The sequence below is a fragment of the Sus scrofa genome, chromosome 9 (genome assembly GCF_054392235.1).
Source record: "Sus scrofa isolate SSC_HxYL_T2T_F1_AM1 chromosome 9, Sscrofa_HxYL_maternal_Yorkshire_Landrace_v2.0, whole genome shotgun sequence".
Taxonomy (NCBI): domain Eukaryota; kingdom Metazoa; phylum Chordata; class Mammalia; order Artiodactyla; family Suidae; genus Sus; species Sus scrofa.
Window position 1 is genome coordinate 7,332,898 of NC_139391.1, and position 20,408 is coordinate 7,353,305.

Below are 20,408 nucleotides of genomic sequence, written 5' to 3' on the forward strand. Positions count from 1 at the left end.
GAGCGGCTTTAGGAGGACCAGGGACGGGCTGGGCTGCAGGGCAGCCGAACGCACAGGTGGGAGGCCCTGCAGTGTGACTCCGGCTGGCAGTACCCCCCGCCCCGGGCACACGCTCCCTCTTCCTGAGGTATCTCCAGGCACGCAGGTATCAGAGGAGGAAACAGTGGGGGGCCCAGAGCAGCCTCACAGGGACTCTGCAGAGTGACCCGGAACCGGGGTTGGACGTGACCCTCTGTCACTCTCAGGGAGGCAGGCTGAGAGGGTTGCCAGCTATGCCGGAGTAGACGGCCCCCAGCCAAGGGGCAGAGTCTGAACGTGGGCATCCCCCGTGCAGGACTGTGTGACTCCGATCAAGTTTCTCAGCATCTCTGGACTTGGCAGCTCGTCCCCTATTAAATGACGGTGGGGGTGCAGACTCTTTGGGGGTGAAGTGGGGTCCTCCCAGGCCAGGCAGAATAATGAGCCGGGTTCTGAGAGCCTGGCCCAGCCAAGGCAGCGGGAGGGGACCCAATCCCTGCCATTTTCTGCCTGCCTCCCTTGAAGGTCTCTCCCTTCCTGAGATGTCTAGAGCGACAAAGGCTGGGAGGTGAGGAGGGGTCTGGGGTGTCCTGTGCCCTACTGCCCAGGGGGCAGCATGTGCCGAGGGCACTCTCCAGGTGCTAAGGCTGCACGGACAGCGCTGGCGCTCAGTTCCTGGCAGGACAGAAGCCCACACAGGCCTCATTGACTTAGTCACATTCTGAGTGCCGGTTTTACAGCGGGCACCGCCTCAGACGCAGGGATTCAGCAGTAAACCAGACTGACAAGGATCTGGGCCCCAAGGGAGCTGACCTTCCAGAGCGCTCAGCCTCCGGGCAGCACACGCACACAGCACACTCACACACCAGCGCGTCCTCCGTACCCAAATGACACACAGGCCAATTCATGCACACACACTCACACACATGCATGCACACACACGCACACACATACATGTATACATACTGACGTGCACACACACAAAAATGCATGCACGCGCTCACACACACACACATGTATACACTCATATGCATAGAACTCACATGCACTCACACCCATGTGTACATGTATTCTCACATGTTCACACTAGTGCACACACTCACATGTGTGTATATACATGCACACACATACACACAATCACACATATACAACTCATGCACACGCACGCTCATACATTCACGCACTCATGCAATGCTCATATGCACACGCATGCACACATATACATGTATACACATGCACTCACACATATACACGTGTACACACTCGTGCACACACGTGCATGTGCAAGCACATGTGTGCGTGTGCACACACATACATGTGTGCACACACATACATGCATGCACACATGTGCACCCACACGCACCCACGCATATACATGCATGCACACGCTCATGAATATGCACGTTGTTGCCATCCCCACAGCATCAGTACATATGGGCGTATGTGTGCACACAGGCCCCAAAAAGTTCACATACACTCCAGCAAGTCACCCACTGAAATCACAGAGATCCCTCCCCACATCACGTATCAGGAGTGTACACAGCCTGCCTTAAACCATGTGCAGAGGCGGAAATACACGCTACTACCTGACGGGTGCACACCTGCAGGTGCATACACACAAGCTAGCCAGTCACGTGGAGTCTCTACCTCGCAAGTACCAGGTGCACACACAGTAGATAATCCCAAATTCTGCCGGCAGCCCATTGATGGGCCAGAGCCAAGCAGAAACGCTCCCCCAGTCACTACACGATCTGGTTCAAGAGGCCCTAAGATTGAGAGAAAGACCCCGTCACTAGAGGGTGTGGGCGAGGACAGGAAGGGCACGTCAGGGGACCCCGCAAAGGGGGGCGGAAGCGGGCCAGGCTGAGCATCTTCCACTCTGACCACAGGGACTGGGGTCACAGAAGGGGCTGCGAGGGGACCGGGCAGCCAGCCAGGCTCCACCCTGGCCCCCACCCACCCAGCTCTCCCGAATTAGATACGTGAGGCTCTCTCTGCCCTTCATTTGTCTACTCTGGGCTTTAAAGGCTTGGCACACCCTGGGAGCTGGGATGCTGGGCCTGCAGAGAAATCCCGAAGGCCAGAGACCCCAGGAGACACAGGAGGCCACACGTGGCAGCTCACCTCCCACGCACCCTCGGAATGGCCCCAACTTGTGTGGAATAACCGCCTGCAGTTCTCTCAGCATGGAAGTAATTCTGGGTCCTCTAGCTACGAGGGGCCAGACTCCTGACCCTGGGAGCCTGGCCTCCCCAGATGCAGGCTAAGTTCAGACTGAGGATCTGAGAGTGGGGCCTGGCACCCTGCGGTGTAGACAGGACACTTGCTCTGCCCGGAGGTCTCCTAAACTCAGTTATTACTACAAGGAGGACACCTGATGGGGAAACAGGCCCAGAGGGGCAGCTCCTAATCACAGGCGCACAGCTAGCTGGGCCTGCCTGGGTACCCTGCCTCCTAAGCAGAAACCCAGGCCTCCACTCCTCAGCCGGGGGTCTTGCCTCCTGGGCCTTCAGGAGCTTCCTATGGATAGAGCCCTGCCTCCTGCCCTTGTTCACCCACGCCCAACCCAAGAGACAGGCAGGCGGACAGACAGACAGACCCCCCCGCCCCCACACACACACACACGCTCCATCCTAACGACAGAGTTAAAGGAAAAAGAAATTACTCCTGCATGCAGAAGCGTGGCCACTAGAGGGTGCAATGGCACCAGGAAACTCCAATCTGGGCTACAAACCAGGCTCCCAGGGGACCCCAGCACAGCTTCTACCGGTGTGAACCCATGAAAGGCACAACAAACCCTCTTCAAGCTTCTGTCAATCAAACCTCGAAACACCACAGTCCTGGCTTGGCCTTGAAGGACCCTTAATGCCCCTCTCTGGGTGGAGAAAACCTCCCAGACCCTCTGCACGGGGGCTCCCCGAGCATGCGCTTGGCTTGGATCAAGCCAGTGTTCACCTCCCTTCTCCGAGTCCTAGTTTCTCTGCTTGAAAACGGGACATAAATGCCCCCGAAGACTTGAGCAGGGATAGAACAAGATCATGTAAGGAAAGCACCCCTCACGGAGCCCAACAAAAACAAGGACCGGGAGCCCTCTGCACACACCCCTTCTTCCTCCAGGCAGTCTTCCCAGATTAGGCTGACATGGCCTAAGAGCTGCAATAAAGCTCCATTACGCTTCTCAATACACACCCGGCCACAAATGGAGAGGTGTCCCCGAGCTGGGCACCCCATCAAATGCCAGAAAGGGAGGGCACAAGTGAGGGGGTTCACATGCATCATGCTCAGAAGTAGGAAACTCCAGAAAACGAGGGGTGCCAGGAGCAGGCTCGGGAGACAGCAGTTCTGGGGACGAGGGAAGGCGAGCAGGATGTGGCCTGAGAAACGTCTCTAGGGTCAGGTACCCTCTGGCGGGAGCCGCGTGAAAGGAACGCACGAGCACAGGTGCCAGGCGCGGGGCAGTTGCTGTGTCCCCCCAGGTGAGCTCTTCATTCTAGACGCTCCATTTCCGCCACGTGCTACCTCCCAACTCCAGAACGTACTCCCAGAATCTCACACTCGCCAGGCCCCAAACTGAACTGCAGACGTCCTCCCAAACGCCCTCTGTCCTGGGTCCCAGATCAGGGACGCCCCCACTGTCCACACGAGGCGGGAACCTGGATGTCACAGGCCTCCCAGTGCCCTCTCTGCTCATGCCCAGGCTGTCCCAGGTCCTGCCCTTCTAGGGCCAGCCTCTCATTCCATCCGCCCACTTCTTTGCCGTCTCACCTGCACAGCCTAGGTGGCCCTCCCACGTGGCCCTGTGCCCTCTCTGCTCTCCCAGCCTCCTCACCCATCCATCTCGCCAGCAGCCAGTGCTCGGCCTGCACCTGCTCGCTCTCCTGAAAACCTCCCTGGCCTTCACCGCAGGTCCCGGGAGCACCAGCCACAAGCCTCACCCTCGCTCACCCATCAGTTCAGCCACACTGTCTGCTCAGGGCACCGGAGGTCGGTGCTTTTCACCTCTGAGCTTTGCACATGCTGTTCCCTCTGCCAAGGAGCCTTCCTTACCCAGCGCCCAAGGCCACAAACTCCCTCTGGCCCTCGAGATCCTCTGCCCACGTGCCTCCTGCCCTGCACGACATCCACTCACCTCACCAGCGGGCGGGGGGGCCCGGTGCGAGGGGGCACAGGGGGCACACACTGCTCTGGCAAATGCCGCTTGGCGGGCAACGGGGGCAGCACGGGGTCTGGAGCAGCTGCAGACGGGGTGGAGAAGCAGGCGGGCGGGATGCAGCTCCTCCGGGGTGGGATGGGAGGCGCGGTGGGCAGCCCCTCATCCTCTCCAGCCGTGGGCAGGGGCTCCGGGGGAGCGGCGGGCACAGGCGGCGAGCGGAAGACGTGACGTTTCATGGGCACAGGCCGAGGGGCGGGGCGGGGTGCAGGGGCCGGGGGCGTGTGGGCGCGGAGCAGGCCGGCCAGGATGCGGCGGCGGTGGCCAGGGAGCAGCACGCCCATGTCCACCAGGCGGGCATCGCTGAGGCCTTGGCACTCCGTGGCCCACACCAGTCCGTGCTGCTCGAAGAGCCTGGCGTACTGCTCCAGGTGCAGGGCCCGCAGCCACTCGGCCACCGACAGGGCCGCGTCCCCGGCCTCTGCCATGGCTCCTGCCAGCAGAGACCGGCCAGCAGGGCTCCACCCAGACCTGGAGTAGACAGATGGACACAGGTCAGAGGTCTGGTTGACCAGGTAGAGGTCCCCAATCCACAAGGCTCCGGGGCTCTCCCGGGCCATGGGTAAGCTCTGAGTTTCGGCTTCCCCCACCCCCTGAGCCCCAGCTGCCAGGTACTGCCAGGTCTCAGCCCTCAGGCTCCTCCCACTGCCACCCCACCCCTGTGGGCTCCTAGCACCTAGCTCCTCTAGCAAGCCCTCCAAGACCACCCTAACCCCCATCCACAGCTCCGGCCACGGCCGTGTCTGTACACCAGCCTCTCCAGCCCTCTGGGAGCCCCAGGCCAGGTCCCAGGTCCTACTGCGGTGCCTGCTACCAGCGGAGGGTGAGGCCAAGCAGCTGTCCAGTGCAGGTGGGATCAAGGGACACCGGTCCCCCTGCAGGCCCCGTCTGTGGGTGGGCCTTACCCCACCTCCACACCCGAAAGGAAGCGGGATACTCCAGGAGGTGAGCCAGCCCAGCACCACGCAGCCTCCGGGGCCCTGGTTCTGGGAGAAAGCCCTCTCACCACCAAGGAGGGACATGGCGGAATGCACAGGAAAAGCCATTTGTTCTTCTGAGGAGTTCCCTTCGTAGCTCATCAGAAATGAATCTGACTAGTATCCATCAGGACACAACTTTGATCCCTGGCCTCACTCAGTAGGTTAAGGATCCGGAGTTGCCGTGAGCTGTGGCGTAGGCCGGCAGGTGCATCTCCGATCTGACCCCTAGCCTGGGAACTTCCATGTGCCACAGGTGCGGCCCTAAAAAGCAAAAAAGAAACTGTTCCTCTGAAATAGCCTTGCAGCAGGCAATGGGGACTACTCAGCTCCCACACCAATGCTCAAGAACTCCTGGCCTGGCAAGAATCAAGAAACAGATGATGCAACGTAGTGATTAACAGATCAAAAGGAAGTTATCTGTTCATCTCCACAGATACTAAACAGGAATACGAAACTCCATATCCAGCATACTTACACAAAAATTTTAGTGAAATACAAATAGACTGATACTTCCTTAAACTGAAAACCAGCACCCTGCTGAATGGCACAGCTACAGAAAACTTCTATCATCACCCACTATTATCACTCATATTGCTCTGCAAGTTCTAGACAGCAAAAATAAACCATCAGTATACAAACTGGGAAAGAAGAGATAAACTATCTACTATTTAACAAAAATATGAGTTTTCAGTTGGTAAACGCAAGAAGCTCAACTGGGAAACTACTACAAACAATCAAAGAATTCAGTAGGATAGCTGGGTTCAAAATTAACATAACAGGGAGCTCCCGTCGTGGCACAGTGGTTAACAGACCCGACCAGGAACCACGAAGTTGTGGGTTCGATCCCTGGCCTTGCTCAGTAGGTTAAGGATCTGGCGTTGCTGCGAGCTGTGGCGTAGGTCGAAGATGCGGCTCGGATCCCGCGTTGCTGTGGCTGTGGTGCAGGCTGGCGGCTTCGGCTCTGATTCGACCCCTAGCCCGGGAACCTCCATGTGCTGCGGGCGTGGCCCTAGAAAGAAGAAAAAATAAATTAAAAAAATTAAAACTACCAAGAATAAACTGAATTAGATATGCACAGGATGTTAGGAGAGAATTGCGGAATGTTACTAAGGGGCAAAGAGAAGAGCTGGGCAGATAGAAAGACAAAATATGCTGGAGGGGGAACATGACGAAGATACTGATTCGAAGGTGCTTTGTAAGGAGGCACTATCCTGCTCAACACACACACAGAAACCTTTTGAGTTGGGGAGCTAGATAAGCCGACGTGAATGTTCATGCGGAAAAACCAACAAAGCGGGAAGAGCCAGGAAAATTCTGGAAATGGGGGGTAGGGGACAGGAAGGGTCGAGTGAGAATGAGACACCACATACGAACACAGAAAGCCGTGCCAATTAGGAGGGTAGGTGACCAGCCCTTGAGCAGACAGGCCAATTAAGCAGAACAGAGAGCTCAAAACAGACCTAAGTGCATTTAAGAATTTAGTGTTCGGAGTTCCCGTCATGGCGCAGTGGTTAACGAATCCGACTAGGAACCATGAGGTTGCGGGTTCGGTCCCTGCCCTTGCTCAGTGGGTTAACGATCTGGTGTTGCCATGAGCTGTGGTGTAGGTTGCAGACGCGGCTTGGATCCCGCGTTGCTGTGGCTCTGGCGTAGGCCGGTGGCTACAGCTCCGATTAGACCCCTAGCCTGGGAACCTCCATATGCCGCGGGAGCGGCCCAAGAAATAGCAACAACAACAAAAGACAAAAAGACAAAAAAAAAAAAAAAAAAAGAATTTAGTGTTCGGCAGAAGTGACATCTCAAACTCGTGAGGAAAAGATAGATTTTTAATCACATCGCTGGGACAGCTGTGGTGCAATCTACAAAGCGGACACCTACACCTTCCAACAGGATAAATTACAGATGGAGCAAAAATCTCGTGATCATTAATAAAACCACGGAAGGATTTTAAACATCCTTGTCTCAGAGATGCAAAAGCCTTTTAGAAATGATACAAATCCAGAAGGATAAAGGAAAGAGTAAAATACTCAGCTACGTACAAATCAAACATTCTTGCATGATTAAAAAAAAAAGAAAAAAAAAGGCACCATAGGCAAAGCCAAGAGATAACTGACCAGCTAAACTAGAGGATGCTACTCATACCCCAAGCATAGGGCTAATTTTCCTCAAGCACCTGGAAATAAAAAACAGACCCCTAATCTAACAGAAAAACGGGCAAAAAACATGAACAGAGACATGCACAGAAAAAAAGCCGACAGGGTTCTCAGACACTTGAAAAGGAACTTCACCTCCCTACGGGTGGGGCCCTCCCCTCCCTGGGGGGCAGTGGCCCTGGGAAAGGCACGGCTGCCACAGCTCTGGCTTTGAAAACCCCTGCGCTTCTGCACCCTTTGATCCAGCCACCCTCGGGCACTTGCCCTGCCCAACTGGCTCCCAATGATGTACAATAACAAAAAGGCTGGAAAGAACGCAAATATCCGTACACCGGGGAATGGTCAACACTGTAGTCATACAGGAGAACACCGAGCCACAAAAAATGAGGAAACTCCTGCCGAATTGCTGTGGGCTGACCTCCAAGGTGTGTTGCTATATGACTGAAGGAAAATGAGGAAACGCCATTAAAAAAAGGAAACTCTTGGGGAGTTCCCGTCATGGCGCAGTGGTTAACAAATCCGACTAGGAATCATGAGGTTGCAGGTTCGATCCCTGGCCTTGCTCGGTGGGTTAAGGATCCGGCATTGCCGTGAGCTGTGGGGTAGGTTGCAGATGCGGCTCAGATCCCTTGTTGCTGTGGCTCTGGTGTAGGCCGGTGGCTGTAGCTCCGATTCGACCCCTAGCCTGGGAAGCTCCATATGCTGCAGGAGAGGCCCAAGAAATGGCAAAAAGACAAAAAAAAAAAAAAGGAAACTCTTTACATGTTGATGACAGATGAGCTCCCACATGTGTTTAGCGATTTTAAAAAGGTACAAAACAGTCTATAAAACATTCTGCCTTGGAGTTCCCGTCGTGGCGCAGTGGTTAACGAATCCGACTAGGAACCATGAGGTTGCGGGTTCCGTCCCTGCCCTTGCTCAGTGGGTTAACGATCCGGCGTTGCCGTGAGCTGTGGTGTAGATTGCAGACGCGGCTCGGATCCCGCGTTGCTGTGGCTCTGGCGTAGGCCGATGGCTACAGCTCCGATTCAACCCCTAGCCTGGGAACCTCCATATGCCATGGGAGCGGCCCAAGAAATAGCAACAACAATAACAACAAAAAAAAGACCAAAAAAAAAAAAAAAGGAAAAAAAAAAACATTCTGCCTTTTACATGGAAGCAAACAAACCCAAACGGGAAAGGACAGGTCAGTATGTGTCCACTGCTAAATGCATGATAGCTCTGAAAAGGTCCCCAGGAGGCAGGCGCCAAGCAAAACTGAGGGCTGAGGGGGCAGGAGGGGACAGGGCAGGGCTGGACTCCCTAAGGCCTGCATTCACCCCAATTCGGATGCCCTCTTTCAGGAAAAGAATACACTAGTGTCTCACCTATTTTCCAGTGCATATAAATACAGAACCATTAGTACACCTGAAACCAATGTAATGTGGTATGTCAATGACATCGCAATGCTTAAAATTGTTTAAATTAAAAAAAAAATCTTACTTTTGTAAAAATTTACAAAGACACATGACCACGTAAAAAACAAACAGAACACATGACCAGGTGCACACACTGCCCAGGTCCCGCCTGGACTCCGACAGCCTCCTTGGAAACCCACCTCCAGGTACAGGTGAACTTTTCATGCTACAACTTTTTCTACCACCCAAAATGTGAACCATGTGAATTTTCCTGAAAGATTCCTGGAGTTCCTGTCATAGCACAGCGGAAACAAATCCGACTAGGAACCATGAGGTTGCGGGTTCAATCCCTGGCCTTGCTCAGTGGGTTAAGGATCCGGCGTTGCCGTGAGCTGTGGTGCAGGTCGCAGACGTGGCTCTGGCTCGCATTCCGCGTTGCTGTGGCTCTGGTGGAGGCCGAGAGCTACAGCTCCAACTTGACCCCTAGCCTGGGAACCTCCATATGTCGAGGGTGTGGCCCTAAAAAGACAAAAAGAGAAAATAAAATTACCCACAGATGGTCTCTACAGTTCATATTAAATGATATTAAAGATTTACTGTTGGGTGGAAAGCCAGGTGCAGACCAGTGTTTTATTATTAAGCATCCAGAGTAGCGAAAACGAAAACGTAGATGTACACACACAGACACAGACACACCGTGGGACACTCGGGTGCGCGGAGAAACTGGCTCTGGGCAGAAAACCCGCAGCAGGGAGGACAAGAGGGGGAGGGCGGCCTCTCACATTCTCTCCTCTGAACCGCTTTTCAATTTTGTTTATTAGAGCTGATTTACAATGTTCTGTCAATTTCTGCTGAACAGCCAGGCCACCCAGTTAGACATACACGCACACTCGCCTGTACTCACATTACCCTCCATCACGAGTGATTAGATAGAGTTCCCTGCGCTCTACAGCAGTATATCTTTTTAATTTTACACTATTTTCAAAAAAAAAAATACAACTTAAAAGAGAACATGCTCATCTGGGAGCGAGAACGGACGGGAACTCGCCCTGCGGTGAGGAGGTCAAGGAAGCTGGGACCCCCGCCAGCCGGCAGGTGCCTATCCCCCCAACCCCAGGCTCTTCGCCAGGTCAACGTCAGTTTTCAAAAGGGAAAATGGGACCTAAACGCTCACCTCCCTGAAGCCTCCTCCACCTCAGGGTCAGGGCTTAGCCTGCCCCGCCCCGCCCGCTCCGGCTTCCCTCCCTCCCGACTCACCCGCTGCTGCGCGGCGCTGCCCCGGGACGCGGCGGGTCCTCCCAGCGGCGGCGGGGGCTACTCGGAGCGGCTCCTCATCTCGGCCTGAGGTGGCAGCTGCAGGAGCAGAGGCGAAGGAGAAAGTCCATGAGGCCAGGCCGCAGGGAGCAGCCGGAGGCAGGCCCGGAGGGGAGGGCAGAAAGAGGAAGGGGGGGAGGGGAAGGGGAAGGGGAGGGGAGGGGGGAGGAGAGGGGGAGGGGGGAGGAGAGGAAGGGAAGGGAAGGGAGGGCCAGAGGGGAGGGTCGGCCGAAAGAGGATGGGAGGAAAGGGGAGCGCCGCGGCCACGCTGGGGCAGGGGGCCCAGGACGCCCACCCCCTGGCCCTCCCCAGGACCCGTGGCCAGGAAGCTCAACTGCCCCAAGGAGGAGGCGGGGAGGGGGCGGACGCAGCTCCACCAGGAAGGCAGAGCCTGTCAGCAAGGGCCGCGAGACCCTGGGGAGACCCAGGGGGACAGGGCCCGCTCTCCTAGGTAGAAAAGTGACAGGACACTGTAAACCAGCTCTGATGGAAAAAATAAAAAATCATTTAAAAAGTAAACAAAATAAAATAAAAAAATGTAATAGGACAATGTAAACAGTCTTCCCTAAAGCACTTCTTAACTTATTTAGTTCTAAGTAAGCCTATGAGGGCCGTACTTCACACTCTAAGATAGAGAAACCGAGCCCCAGAGAAGTTCAGTAATTTGCCCCAAGTCACAGAACTGGGAAGGGGCAATTGGAATACGGTCTAGACCCGGTTTGTCCCATACCGGCACCAGCAGCAGCCACACATGGCTACAGAACACTCCAGCATCCCTAGCCTGGGAACCTCCAAATGCCGCAGGTGCTCTATATAGCACACACTGGATTTTGAAGACTTAGTACCAAAAACAAGAATATAAAATAGCTCGGTAAAATTTCCTACTTAGTACGTAATGAAATCACAGTGTTTTGGATGTTTGGATTAAATGCATTATTAAAATTAATTTCACCTGGTCCTTATTAGACTACGAGAACATTTAAAATCACACTTGTGGCTCAAATTACATTTCTACTGGACGGTGCAGCTCCAGACTCTTCAGCACTCTGCTCACTGCCTCTCGAAAGCGACAACCAGGCTGTGAGGGAGCAGGTGCTCCAGGTCTGGCCCTGTTGCGAGGATTCAACGTGATGAATGAAAGGTGCTTTAGGAAAAGTAGCCCTATGCTTGGGGTATGAGTAGCATCCCCTAGTTTAGTTGGTCAGTTATCTCTTGGCTTGGATGAGGGTCCCTAGGGCGCTGCTGGAATGACCACGACTGGGAAACAGGAAACCACCTCTGTCCCTGAGGGGGGTTCAGTCCCCCCCCCCGCCCCCTGCCCCCAGCCCGGGCCTCTCTCAAGTTCCTATTCCTGCACTAGAAGCGTTAGAGCAAGGGCAGACTCAGGAGGTCTCCCTGACACCCCTCTAGGACAGTCTCACTCAGGGCTTTAGAGACATGGGCCAGACCTCAGACCTGAATCTGAGCCTTCCAGGAATCTCGGGCTAGAGGATATCAGATACCACCCAGCCGGTGAAAACAGCCCACTGGCCCTCACCAGGCTGGCAGTCAGGGAAGGCGTCCTGGAGGAGGCAGCTCATTGGAAAAAGAAGTTTGGAGCCATGCCCTGCTGAGCCATGCAGGCGAAGAAAACATCTAGCAACACTTTATTTAAATTTTTTATTTTATTTTTTTGAGGGCCACACCTGCAGCATTTGGAGGTTCCCAGGCTAGGGGTGGAATCCGAGCTGTAGCTGCCAGCCTACACCACAGCCACAGCAACACAGAATCCGAGCCTCGTCTGCGACCTACACCACAGCTCATGGCAGTGCTGGATCCTTAACCCACTGAGCAAGGCCAGGGATCGAACCCATGCCCTCATGAATACAAGTCGGGTTCATTAACCAGTGAGCCAGGATGGGAACTCCTCAATTCTTGATAGTTTGTTTATCTTGGATTTTTTTTCATTAATTTTGAGTTAAAAAAATATTTCCTGAAGTACCCAATGTGGCTCAGTGGGTTAAGAACCCAACACAGTGTCCACAGGATGTGGGTTCAATCCCTGGCCTCCCTCAGTGGGTTAAGGATCCGGCATTGCTGTGAGCTGTGGTGTAGGTGGCAGATGTGGCCATGGCTGTGGCCGTGGCTGGCAGCTGCAGTTTCAGTTCGACCCCTAGCCTGGGAACTTCCATATGCCATAGATGCAGCTGTAAAAAGAAAAAAGAAAAAGAAAAAAAAAATCCTAAAAATATTCTTTCCCTCGATGACTAAGCTTGTGGTCGCCCTCTGTGCCCCTCCGAGTCTGATTAAGTCTGTATAAGCCAGTGCCTCCCCCGCTTGCTCCTTCCCAAGCCCCGTTTGGAGGCTTCAGCCCTTTGGCTGCTATGACACATCACTGAGCCTTCGCCCCCAGGGAAGCAGGGACCAGCAGAGGAGAGTGTCACCCTGTTGCGACAGAACGGCCACAAGGCCACAAGTTGGAGGTTCCCCGCCCCGCTACGGCAAAGGCTCAGCTGGGGCTTCCACCGGCTGCCCTGCCTCTCCTGTCTCGCTCCGGCGTGGCTCTGCTGGGCCAGCCATGGGCCCGACCCTGGTTCAAAGCCCTTCCACGGTCTCCAGCGTCCCCAGGTCCAGCTCCTCGGCCCATCCTTAGACCTGCTCCAGCCGTGCCGTTTGCACATGAAGAAACCAGCCCACAGGGAGGAAGTGACTTGCCCAAGCCGTCGGGACATGCCCCAAGCTCTGGTCACTGTTCACACCAGGTACCAGCTGGACACATGACAGTCCCCAAACTGCCTCCTGACAATGAATAAGTGACCCACATCCTCCCGCCTTCAGAAAGTCTGATTCCCAGCAGCCTCCTCCAGAAAGTCCTCACTGACTGCCACCCCCTCCGGTTCCTAGGCCTCCAAGGCGAAGCCATGCTCAGCGCTGCTTCTCTTCTGATCCTGGTTGTTCTAGGTTGTCCCATTCTTGGGGTCCATCTCCATCCAACCTCCAAACTGGCCTGGTGTATCCCGAGTGTCTGTACCCCTTCTTGTCCCCCTGCTGCCCTCCATAGCAGGGCCTAGGACCGGACTGGACTGGGCTCCCAAGGGCACTCAGTCCAGGCGTAAGCAATCTCTAGTCCTTGCCAGCCAGTCCTTCTTCAGGTCTGACCTGAGTCCCTCTTGCTGGAGCAAAGCTTTCACCTTGCTGTCCTTTACCATTCCGACCCCGAAGGGCAGTTTAAATCTCATCACCCCTCCCTGTCCCAGCCCAGGCTCTCTGTCACACCACCCCTGCCCACGAATGACCAGGGACACCAATTCTGCGGGTCCAGTAGGAAGGTGGCCTGAGCTTTAGCTTAGGCTGGGCACACTCCCTACATTTCCTACAAACCCACCAGGGGCCCGGCCCCCGCCAGACTTCCGCCTTCACCTGTGTGGTCCCCACTGCAGCCCTAGGCCTGGGATCTTTACCCTGTTCCTAGGAGGGCGCAGCAGGAGGAACTCGCCAGGTACTTGCTAGAGCCAAGAGGGCCCTCGGAGGACGCGGCTGTCTGTCTGGCAGAGGAGTGAGGCTTCCGGAGGACACTCTCGCGAGCTGGGCCTTGAAGGATGAGCAGGATGTCACACTTCCAAGCAAAGGGAGCTAACTGAGCACGTGAGCCCCGGGGATGGGACAGGACCTGGAGATCGAGTTCCGTGGGCCAGGAACAGGGAATGTGAAAGGACAGGAGTGACACCCAGGTGAGCTCAGCATCGGCCCTCCGGTGCCCACGTGGGTGTGAGCCACCTCTGCATCTGATTTGCATGAATGAGTCAGGCCTGGAAGGAGCAGCCCGGAAGGTCCGAACTCCTTCCTCGCTGCCTCTGGAGAGTCCCCGCGGCTGGCCGGGCCCCTTCCCCCGCTGCAGCTGGAGCCCCTCTGCACAGAGCCCGGCTCTGCGCTCAAGGGAGGGCCCAGCGGCGGGGGAGCAGGAGGGAGGAGGACAGGCCCAGGGCAGCAGCCCACCCCAGGCTGGCTGGCCGGGGACCCCAGAGACCAGACCTCAGCCCAGCTCTCAGAGCGCCCCACACAGCAACCAAGAGCAGTTCCGGGCCAGCTTCAGCCAGGCCGGGTCTCCTAACCACACCCTGGCGGCACCCCCAACGCGCCCTCACACGGCCTCCAGGGACGCAACCCCCGCCCCACCCAGCCAGCAGCCCCCAGCACACCCACGGCCTCGGGCCCACACTCGCTGCCAACAGCCTGACTGTGTAGGGCTGCCCACCAGCCCTGCCCCCTCGGCGCCCATCACCAGGGCATACCTGCGGGCAGGGCCACCCTGGTCCGGCGCCCGGCTGGAGGTTCTCTCAGGACTCTGTTGGCGCAATCAACACAGCTCGGGGACACTTCCCTTAGATATGAGGAACTGGGTGTGGGCTGGGCTCCCAGCACAGAGGGTGCAGAAGTGCACCCCCCCGCCCCCCCGCCAGAGGTCAGCTCCCTCCAGCCCCGCCAGGCAGCGGACAAACCCTTGGACCAAGAAGCCCCTTTTCTGGTTCTCGGGGACTGGTGGCCATGGCATATGGAGGGAGGCCCACTGGGGTCTCCTGCCCTAACCCAGCCCCTGAGCTCTGACCTGGCGCGTACCCAGGCTCCAGACCTCCACCCCATCCCACTGGGATGTGGCCTCTCCTCTGGAGTCCCAGGGACTGGTGAGGGCTGACAAGGAGCAGACTTCAGGACAGTGAGGGCTGGGTCAGGGCCCCAGGGCTTGGGTGGGTTTCTTTGTTTGTCTGTTTTTGTTTCTTTTGTCTTTTTAGGGCCACACCTGTGGCACATGGAAGTTGCCAGGCTAGGGAGCTACAGCTGCCCGCCTACACCACAGTCACAGCCACAGCAAAGCGGGATCCGATCCACACCTGCAACCTACACCACACTCATGGCAACGCTGGATCCCTAACCCCCTGAGCAAGGCCAGGGATTGAACCCACATCCTCACAGATACTAGCTGGGTTTGTTTCTGTTGCACCACAATGGGAACTCCCGGGCTTGGGTGTTTACAAGGTTGCCTCAGCCATCTGGTGGGGAGCTGGGCGCCAGTGGCTCCAGGCCAGAACTCATTCCCCCGGGATGCCAGGCAAGTCCAAGGTCCAGTCCTGGCTCCATCACTTCTGGCCTGAAGCCCTCGTCAAGTCACGTGACATCCCGAGCCTCAGTTTCCCTGCCCAAAGCAGAGCTGTGACACATCACCATGTGTGTACAAGAAGCTACTCACATCTGCTCACACCTCTGCTGCTAAGACAGACACTTCCTGTTCTCAGCCCCAAGGCTTTGCTGGGCCTGTCCCCAGGGGCTCTTGGTGTTGGCCCCATAGCCAGGCTCTAGCCTGGACCCCCCTCAGCACCCTGGAATTCTTGGTTTCACAGATACCAATGACTCCCATGGCCCACCTCCAGCCATGTCCCCCTGCAGGGCTCAAGTCAGATACCCACTGCCCCAGACCTCCTCCAGCCCACACTGGGTGCACCCACGCAGTCTCCTGGGGAAAGCAGGGCTGCCACCAACCAGTTTGGGGCCACTGAGAAAATTAGAAAAAATGCCTCTTGGAGTTCCTGCTGTGGCACAGTGGGTTAAAGGATCTGGTGTTGCCACAGCTGTGGCCTAGGTTGCAGCTGTGGCTCAGATTTAATCCCTGGCCTGGGAATTTCCATATGCTGTGGATATGACCATTTAAAAAAAAAAGAGGAGTTCCTTTTGTGGCACAGTGGTTAACGAATCTGATTAGGAACCACAAGGCTGCAGGTTCGAACCCTGGCCTTGCTCAGTGGGTTAAGGATCCGGCATTGCTGTGAGCCGTGGTGTAGGTTGAAGATGCAGCTCAGATCCCACGTTGCTGTGGCTCTGGCGAAGGCTGGAGGCTACAGCTCCGATTAGACCCCTAGCTTGGGAACCTCCATATGTCATGGGAGTGGCCCAAGAAAAAGCAAAAAGACTAAATAAAGAAAGAAAGAAAAGAAAAGAAAGAAACGGCTCTTACATCAGGAGCCCCACAACAGGGCACGAAGCTCAGCAAAGAGGGGAGGTTGGGTTTCAGTGCTGTCTCCCAGCTCTCCCTGCCCTCAACCAGGTACCCTTGGGCAGTGCACAACACACACAACTGTACCCAGTGGGCCAGGCGAGAGGCAGGCTGTTTTAACAACCTCCCTAGGGCAGCACCCTCAGCATCAACCTAATAAAATGTAAAACTAGTTTTATCAATGATCAAGGGACATTAAAGACTAAGGGACAGTGGACATCCCTGACCTCAATTTCAGGCCCAGCCCTAACTCCCACCCCAAGCCTGAAAGACCATCACTTTCTGCAGCCTCCGTGCCGACACTGTTTGAAGGTTTTGGAGTTGCATGTCGCCGTCATAATCAGAAGGGAAAAATCACAAAGTATTTTAAGTCTCTTAGAATTGAGTCCCAGTTTGTCCCCCCGAACCATCACTATAGTCGCTTTATGATTTTAAACACAGCACACAGAGTCGACCAAGCGCGAGCCGTGGTGAAGAAAAGGACGACTTCCTGGGCCGAAGGGACAGCCGAGCCCCAGACTCACCCCCCCACTGTCTTCTCCTCCGCAGTCTCTCAATAACATCCCCCCAACCCCAGCCCAGGGATCCAGGGGCCAGTAACAGACTGGAGCCCATGGACTTCCAAATGCGAGTTGACTGAGGTCTGCGACCAACACGAGACTCCGGGTCCCCCAGTGGTTTGTCCCCTAGATGGCATCTGACCCCACCCCAGCCCTGCCGCTCACCCACGCCCCCCCACCCCACCCACCTCACCCCAGAGCCCCTCAGGCCCAAGCCCCTCCCCACCCAGGAGAGGGTCGGACAGGAGGGAGGGTGGGTGCTAAGTGAGACTCACAAGAAACGGAGCCTAAAGTCACAGGTCCAAAAGTCTGTGACATGCTAAGCCCCTAGGCCCTCCCAGGACCCCCACCCCTTCCCCCAACTGCCTCCCCAGCCCCCTCCTCTCCACCCTGCTAGACTCCTGGGCCCTCCTCCCAGCCTCCTGCCCTTCCCCCCACCCTCAGCCGAGCGCCCTCCGCCCTCCACCTGCTCCTCTAACCCCCCTCCTGCGCCCCCAGCCCGGCAAAGCCCAACCCGGCAGCCCTAACCCGCAGCCACCCTCCCTACCCCCCACCCCCCTTCACTCTTCGGGCTCCAGCTCACCTGGAAGGTGGCCCGGCCAGCCCCCTCTCACCACGAGCCCCTCAACCACAGACACTGCCTCCTGGGCTGGGGACGCCCCAGGCAGCACCTCCTCCAACAGGACGACCCTCCCCTGTGACCACTGCCCCGTCGGGGGCGGGGCTCTTATCCTCGTCAAGGAGCCGAACAGGACGGAGCCCGACCCAGCACGGGAGGCTGGGGCGCATAGGGCGGAATCCCCGGCAGCAGGCGAGGACGGGAGCCGGGTCGCGCAAGACCCTCACCCCCCACCGGGGGGGCTGAGGACAGCCCGGGCCCTGCGTGGGTCCCGCCTCTCGAGGCAGCCGGGCACCTGCCCACCGTTTCCCAGAACCAGCCGCCCCGGAGCACAGGGACCTGAGCCCGCCCTCCCCCGGGGCCGGTGGCCCCTGCGAGGGAGAAGCCAGAAGATGAGCGGGGCCCCAGCGCCCCAGCGGCTGGCACCTGAAAGAGGAAGCTCCTGCGCCGAGATGACGACATGGGCGGGGCTGGCAGGGGCGAGATAACAGGTCAGCCCTTGGCATCCAGCCTCCAGCTCCACGTGGAGCCTCTCGGACTCCATAATCAGACAGCAGAGGGGAAGCTCTCCCGCTCACTCACAGGGAACATTCCAACCCCTTATCTGATCCGAGCATCCCAGCTCAAAGCAACACAAAGTCATGGTTGCAGAGCACTTAACCATCTACCAGGTGCTGTGCGAAACAAGCACGGGGTTGTTTCATAGAGGCCTCATGACAATCTAGAAAAGGGAGGGTTTGGGCCCAACTTTACGGATGAGGAAAAAACTGAGCCTCAGAGAGGTGAAGTAATTTGCCTGAGATCACACAGAAGCCTCTCCTTCCACTTCATTGCCTCAGAAGGGACAGGGAGCCAGGGTCGGGGAGGTCAGGCGGGACAAGGACAGGGACAGGGAGGACGGGTGCCAGCCGAGAAGGGCCTGGAAGGCCGTGCTAAGACTCTCAGTCTTGCTGTCGGGACGGTGGGAAGCAGCAGCGAAGGGCAGCAGGTGCTGAGGGAATGGAGCCCGGGGCCGCAGGCAGGCAGGCAGCCAGGGGTCCTCCTGCTGTGCGACCTGGGCGTCCACCCAACTTCTGAGTCTCAGTTTCATCATCTGTACAAACGGGTTTGGACGGCCCCACCTGGCAGGCTTGTGGGGAATGAATGTCTGCCTTCAAACCAGATCCCAACTCGGCTACTTTGCACACCCAGGGACTTCCCGCCTCCCTCAGAGCCAAAGCCGAAGCCAGCGAAGGCCAGGCCTGTGCAGACTGTCTCTGTGGTGCTGGGATGTCAACTCACTCCAACCCACTGGGCGTGCTCCCTCTTCAGGGCTGGGAGCTCCCTCCACTAGACACCTGCAGGAGTCCCTCCCCGACTTTTTCAGCAGGTTACGAACCCAACCAGTATCCATGAGGACGAGGGTTTGGTCTCTGGCCTCACTCAGTGGGTTAAGAATCCGGCATTGCCCTGGCTGTGGTGTAGGCTGGCAGCTAAAGCTCTGACCCCTGGCCTGGGAACCTCCATGTGCTGCAGGTGCAGCCCTAAAAAGCCAAAAAAAAAAAAAAAAAAAAAAGGAGAGCCTTCCATGCCCACCACGCTGCCTAAAAAAAGCACCCTCGCCACCCTGTGTCATTTTTCACCCCCCCCAGCCATTTCTCGCGGACAGTTTATATATTTATTTGTTCTCGGTCAGTCTCCTCAGCTGGGGGAAGGGGCGCCGTCTCACTTGCGGCTCCTTCCCCAGTGGAGTGTCCGTCCACTGGGGACAGATAAGATCGCAGAAGCCTGGCTGCCCCGGGTCAGCAGCTCAGGACAGGGGCTGCCACCTGGCTAGGGTCAGGGACGGCTGGGCAGGCAGGTGGCAAGGTTCAGCTCTGGGACTCCTTGGCACCACCCATGGCTGGGCTGCCCCTGCCGCTTCACCCTGCTGGGGGCCTCACTGCACGGGAGTCCTGACTCTCAGACCCCTAAAACCTCCCCGCGGCAGGTCAGAACCACCCCAGTCACCCAGGAGCTTCGATGACCAGCTCCCCTCTCCCCGGCCTGCCCACCCCTTCCCCGGCTCCCCCTCCCCGCTACTCAGCGGGGGGCTGGAAGGGCTGCACCCTCTGGCTGCCGCCACCTACTCCTCATCTCCGGGTTCACTCCCTCCGCTCTCGCTGCTGGACGCTTGACCTCCAGGACTTTGCTCAGCTTGTTCCCTCTGCCTAGAAACGTCTTTCTCGACCTTACCCTTCAAGGTCAAGTGTCACCTGCTCCAGGCAGCAGTCTCGACGCCCATGGTCACAGCCTAGGTCATACCGGGATGTCACTATCTGTGACTGGGTCACATACACACATCTTCTCTCGCACGCCCCAGCCTTGGCTGGGTGTCCCCTGAAGTCAGGACTGAGGTCTGATGCCCCCGCCTCCCCAGCTACCAGCCAGATGTTGGCAGGCAGTGAAAATAATCTATTGATAGAATGAAATCTCCTAATTTTTTCTTTTTTTGTTTTTCTAGGGCCACACCCACAGCTTATGGATGTTTCCTGACTAGGGGTCCAATTGGAGCAGCAGCTGCCAGCCTACACCACAGCCATGGCCACGCAGGATCCAAGCTACTACATCTGTGACCTACGCTGCAGCTCATGGCAACGCCAGATCCTTAATCCACTGAGTGAGGCCAGGGATCAAACCCACATCCTCATGGATACTAGTTGGGTTCTTAAGCTGATGAGCCATAAGGGGAACTCCTGAGATCCCCCAATTTTTTTTTTTTTTGTCTTTTTGCTATTTCTTGGGCCGCTCCCGCAGCATGTGGAGGTTCCCAGGCTAGGGGTCTAATCGGAGCTGTAGCCACCGGCCTACGCCAGAGCCACAGCAACGCGGGATCCAAGCCGCGTCTGCAACCTACACCACAGCTCACGGCAACGCCAGATCGTTAACCCACTGAGCAAGAGCAGGGACCGAACCCGCAACCTCATGGTTCCTAGTCGGATTCGTTAACCACTGCGCCACGACGGGAACTCCAGATCCCCCAATTTTATATGCAGAGAGCAAGGAGTGATCACTGCTCAAAGTGTGGCTAGAACCTGGCCTCCAGCCCCCCGCCCCGACCAGGCGCCTCCCATTCTGCTCATACCCGCCCTTCAAGTTCAAGGGTCACCTCCT

At 56.7% G+C, this 20,408-nt stretch overlaps 1 protein-coding gene across 20 annotated transcripts in view; it reads right to left on the reverse strand.

Moving 5' to 3' along the window:
- The window catches only part of ARAP1 (ArfGAP with RhoGAP domain, ankyrin repeat and PH domain 1), a 63,091-nt gene that overhangs the window by 35,596 nt on the left and 7,087 nt on the right, over nt 1-20,408 (reverse strand). For 12 of the 20 annotated variants that reach the window (XR_014814571.1, XR_014814572.1, XR_014814569.1 and 9 more), the window contains exons 2-3: nt 10,016-10,111; nt 4,148-4,699 (exon numbers count right to left, since the gene is read on the reverse strand). Coding sequence is in view for 16 of the 20 variants with exons in the window: in XM_084975164.1 (XP_084831290.1) it covers nt 4,148-4,656 (509 nt within the window). In the remaining 4 variants the exon portion in view is untranslated. Of the gene's footprint in view, nt 1-4,147; nt 4,700-10,015; nt 10,112-13,512; nt 13,643-14,343; nt 14,411-20,408 lie in introns of those variants that run through there. The other 8 variants (XM_084975162.1, XM_084975155.1, XM_084975159.1 and 5 more) reach the window with 2 other exon arrangements.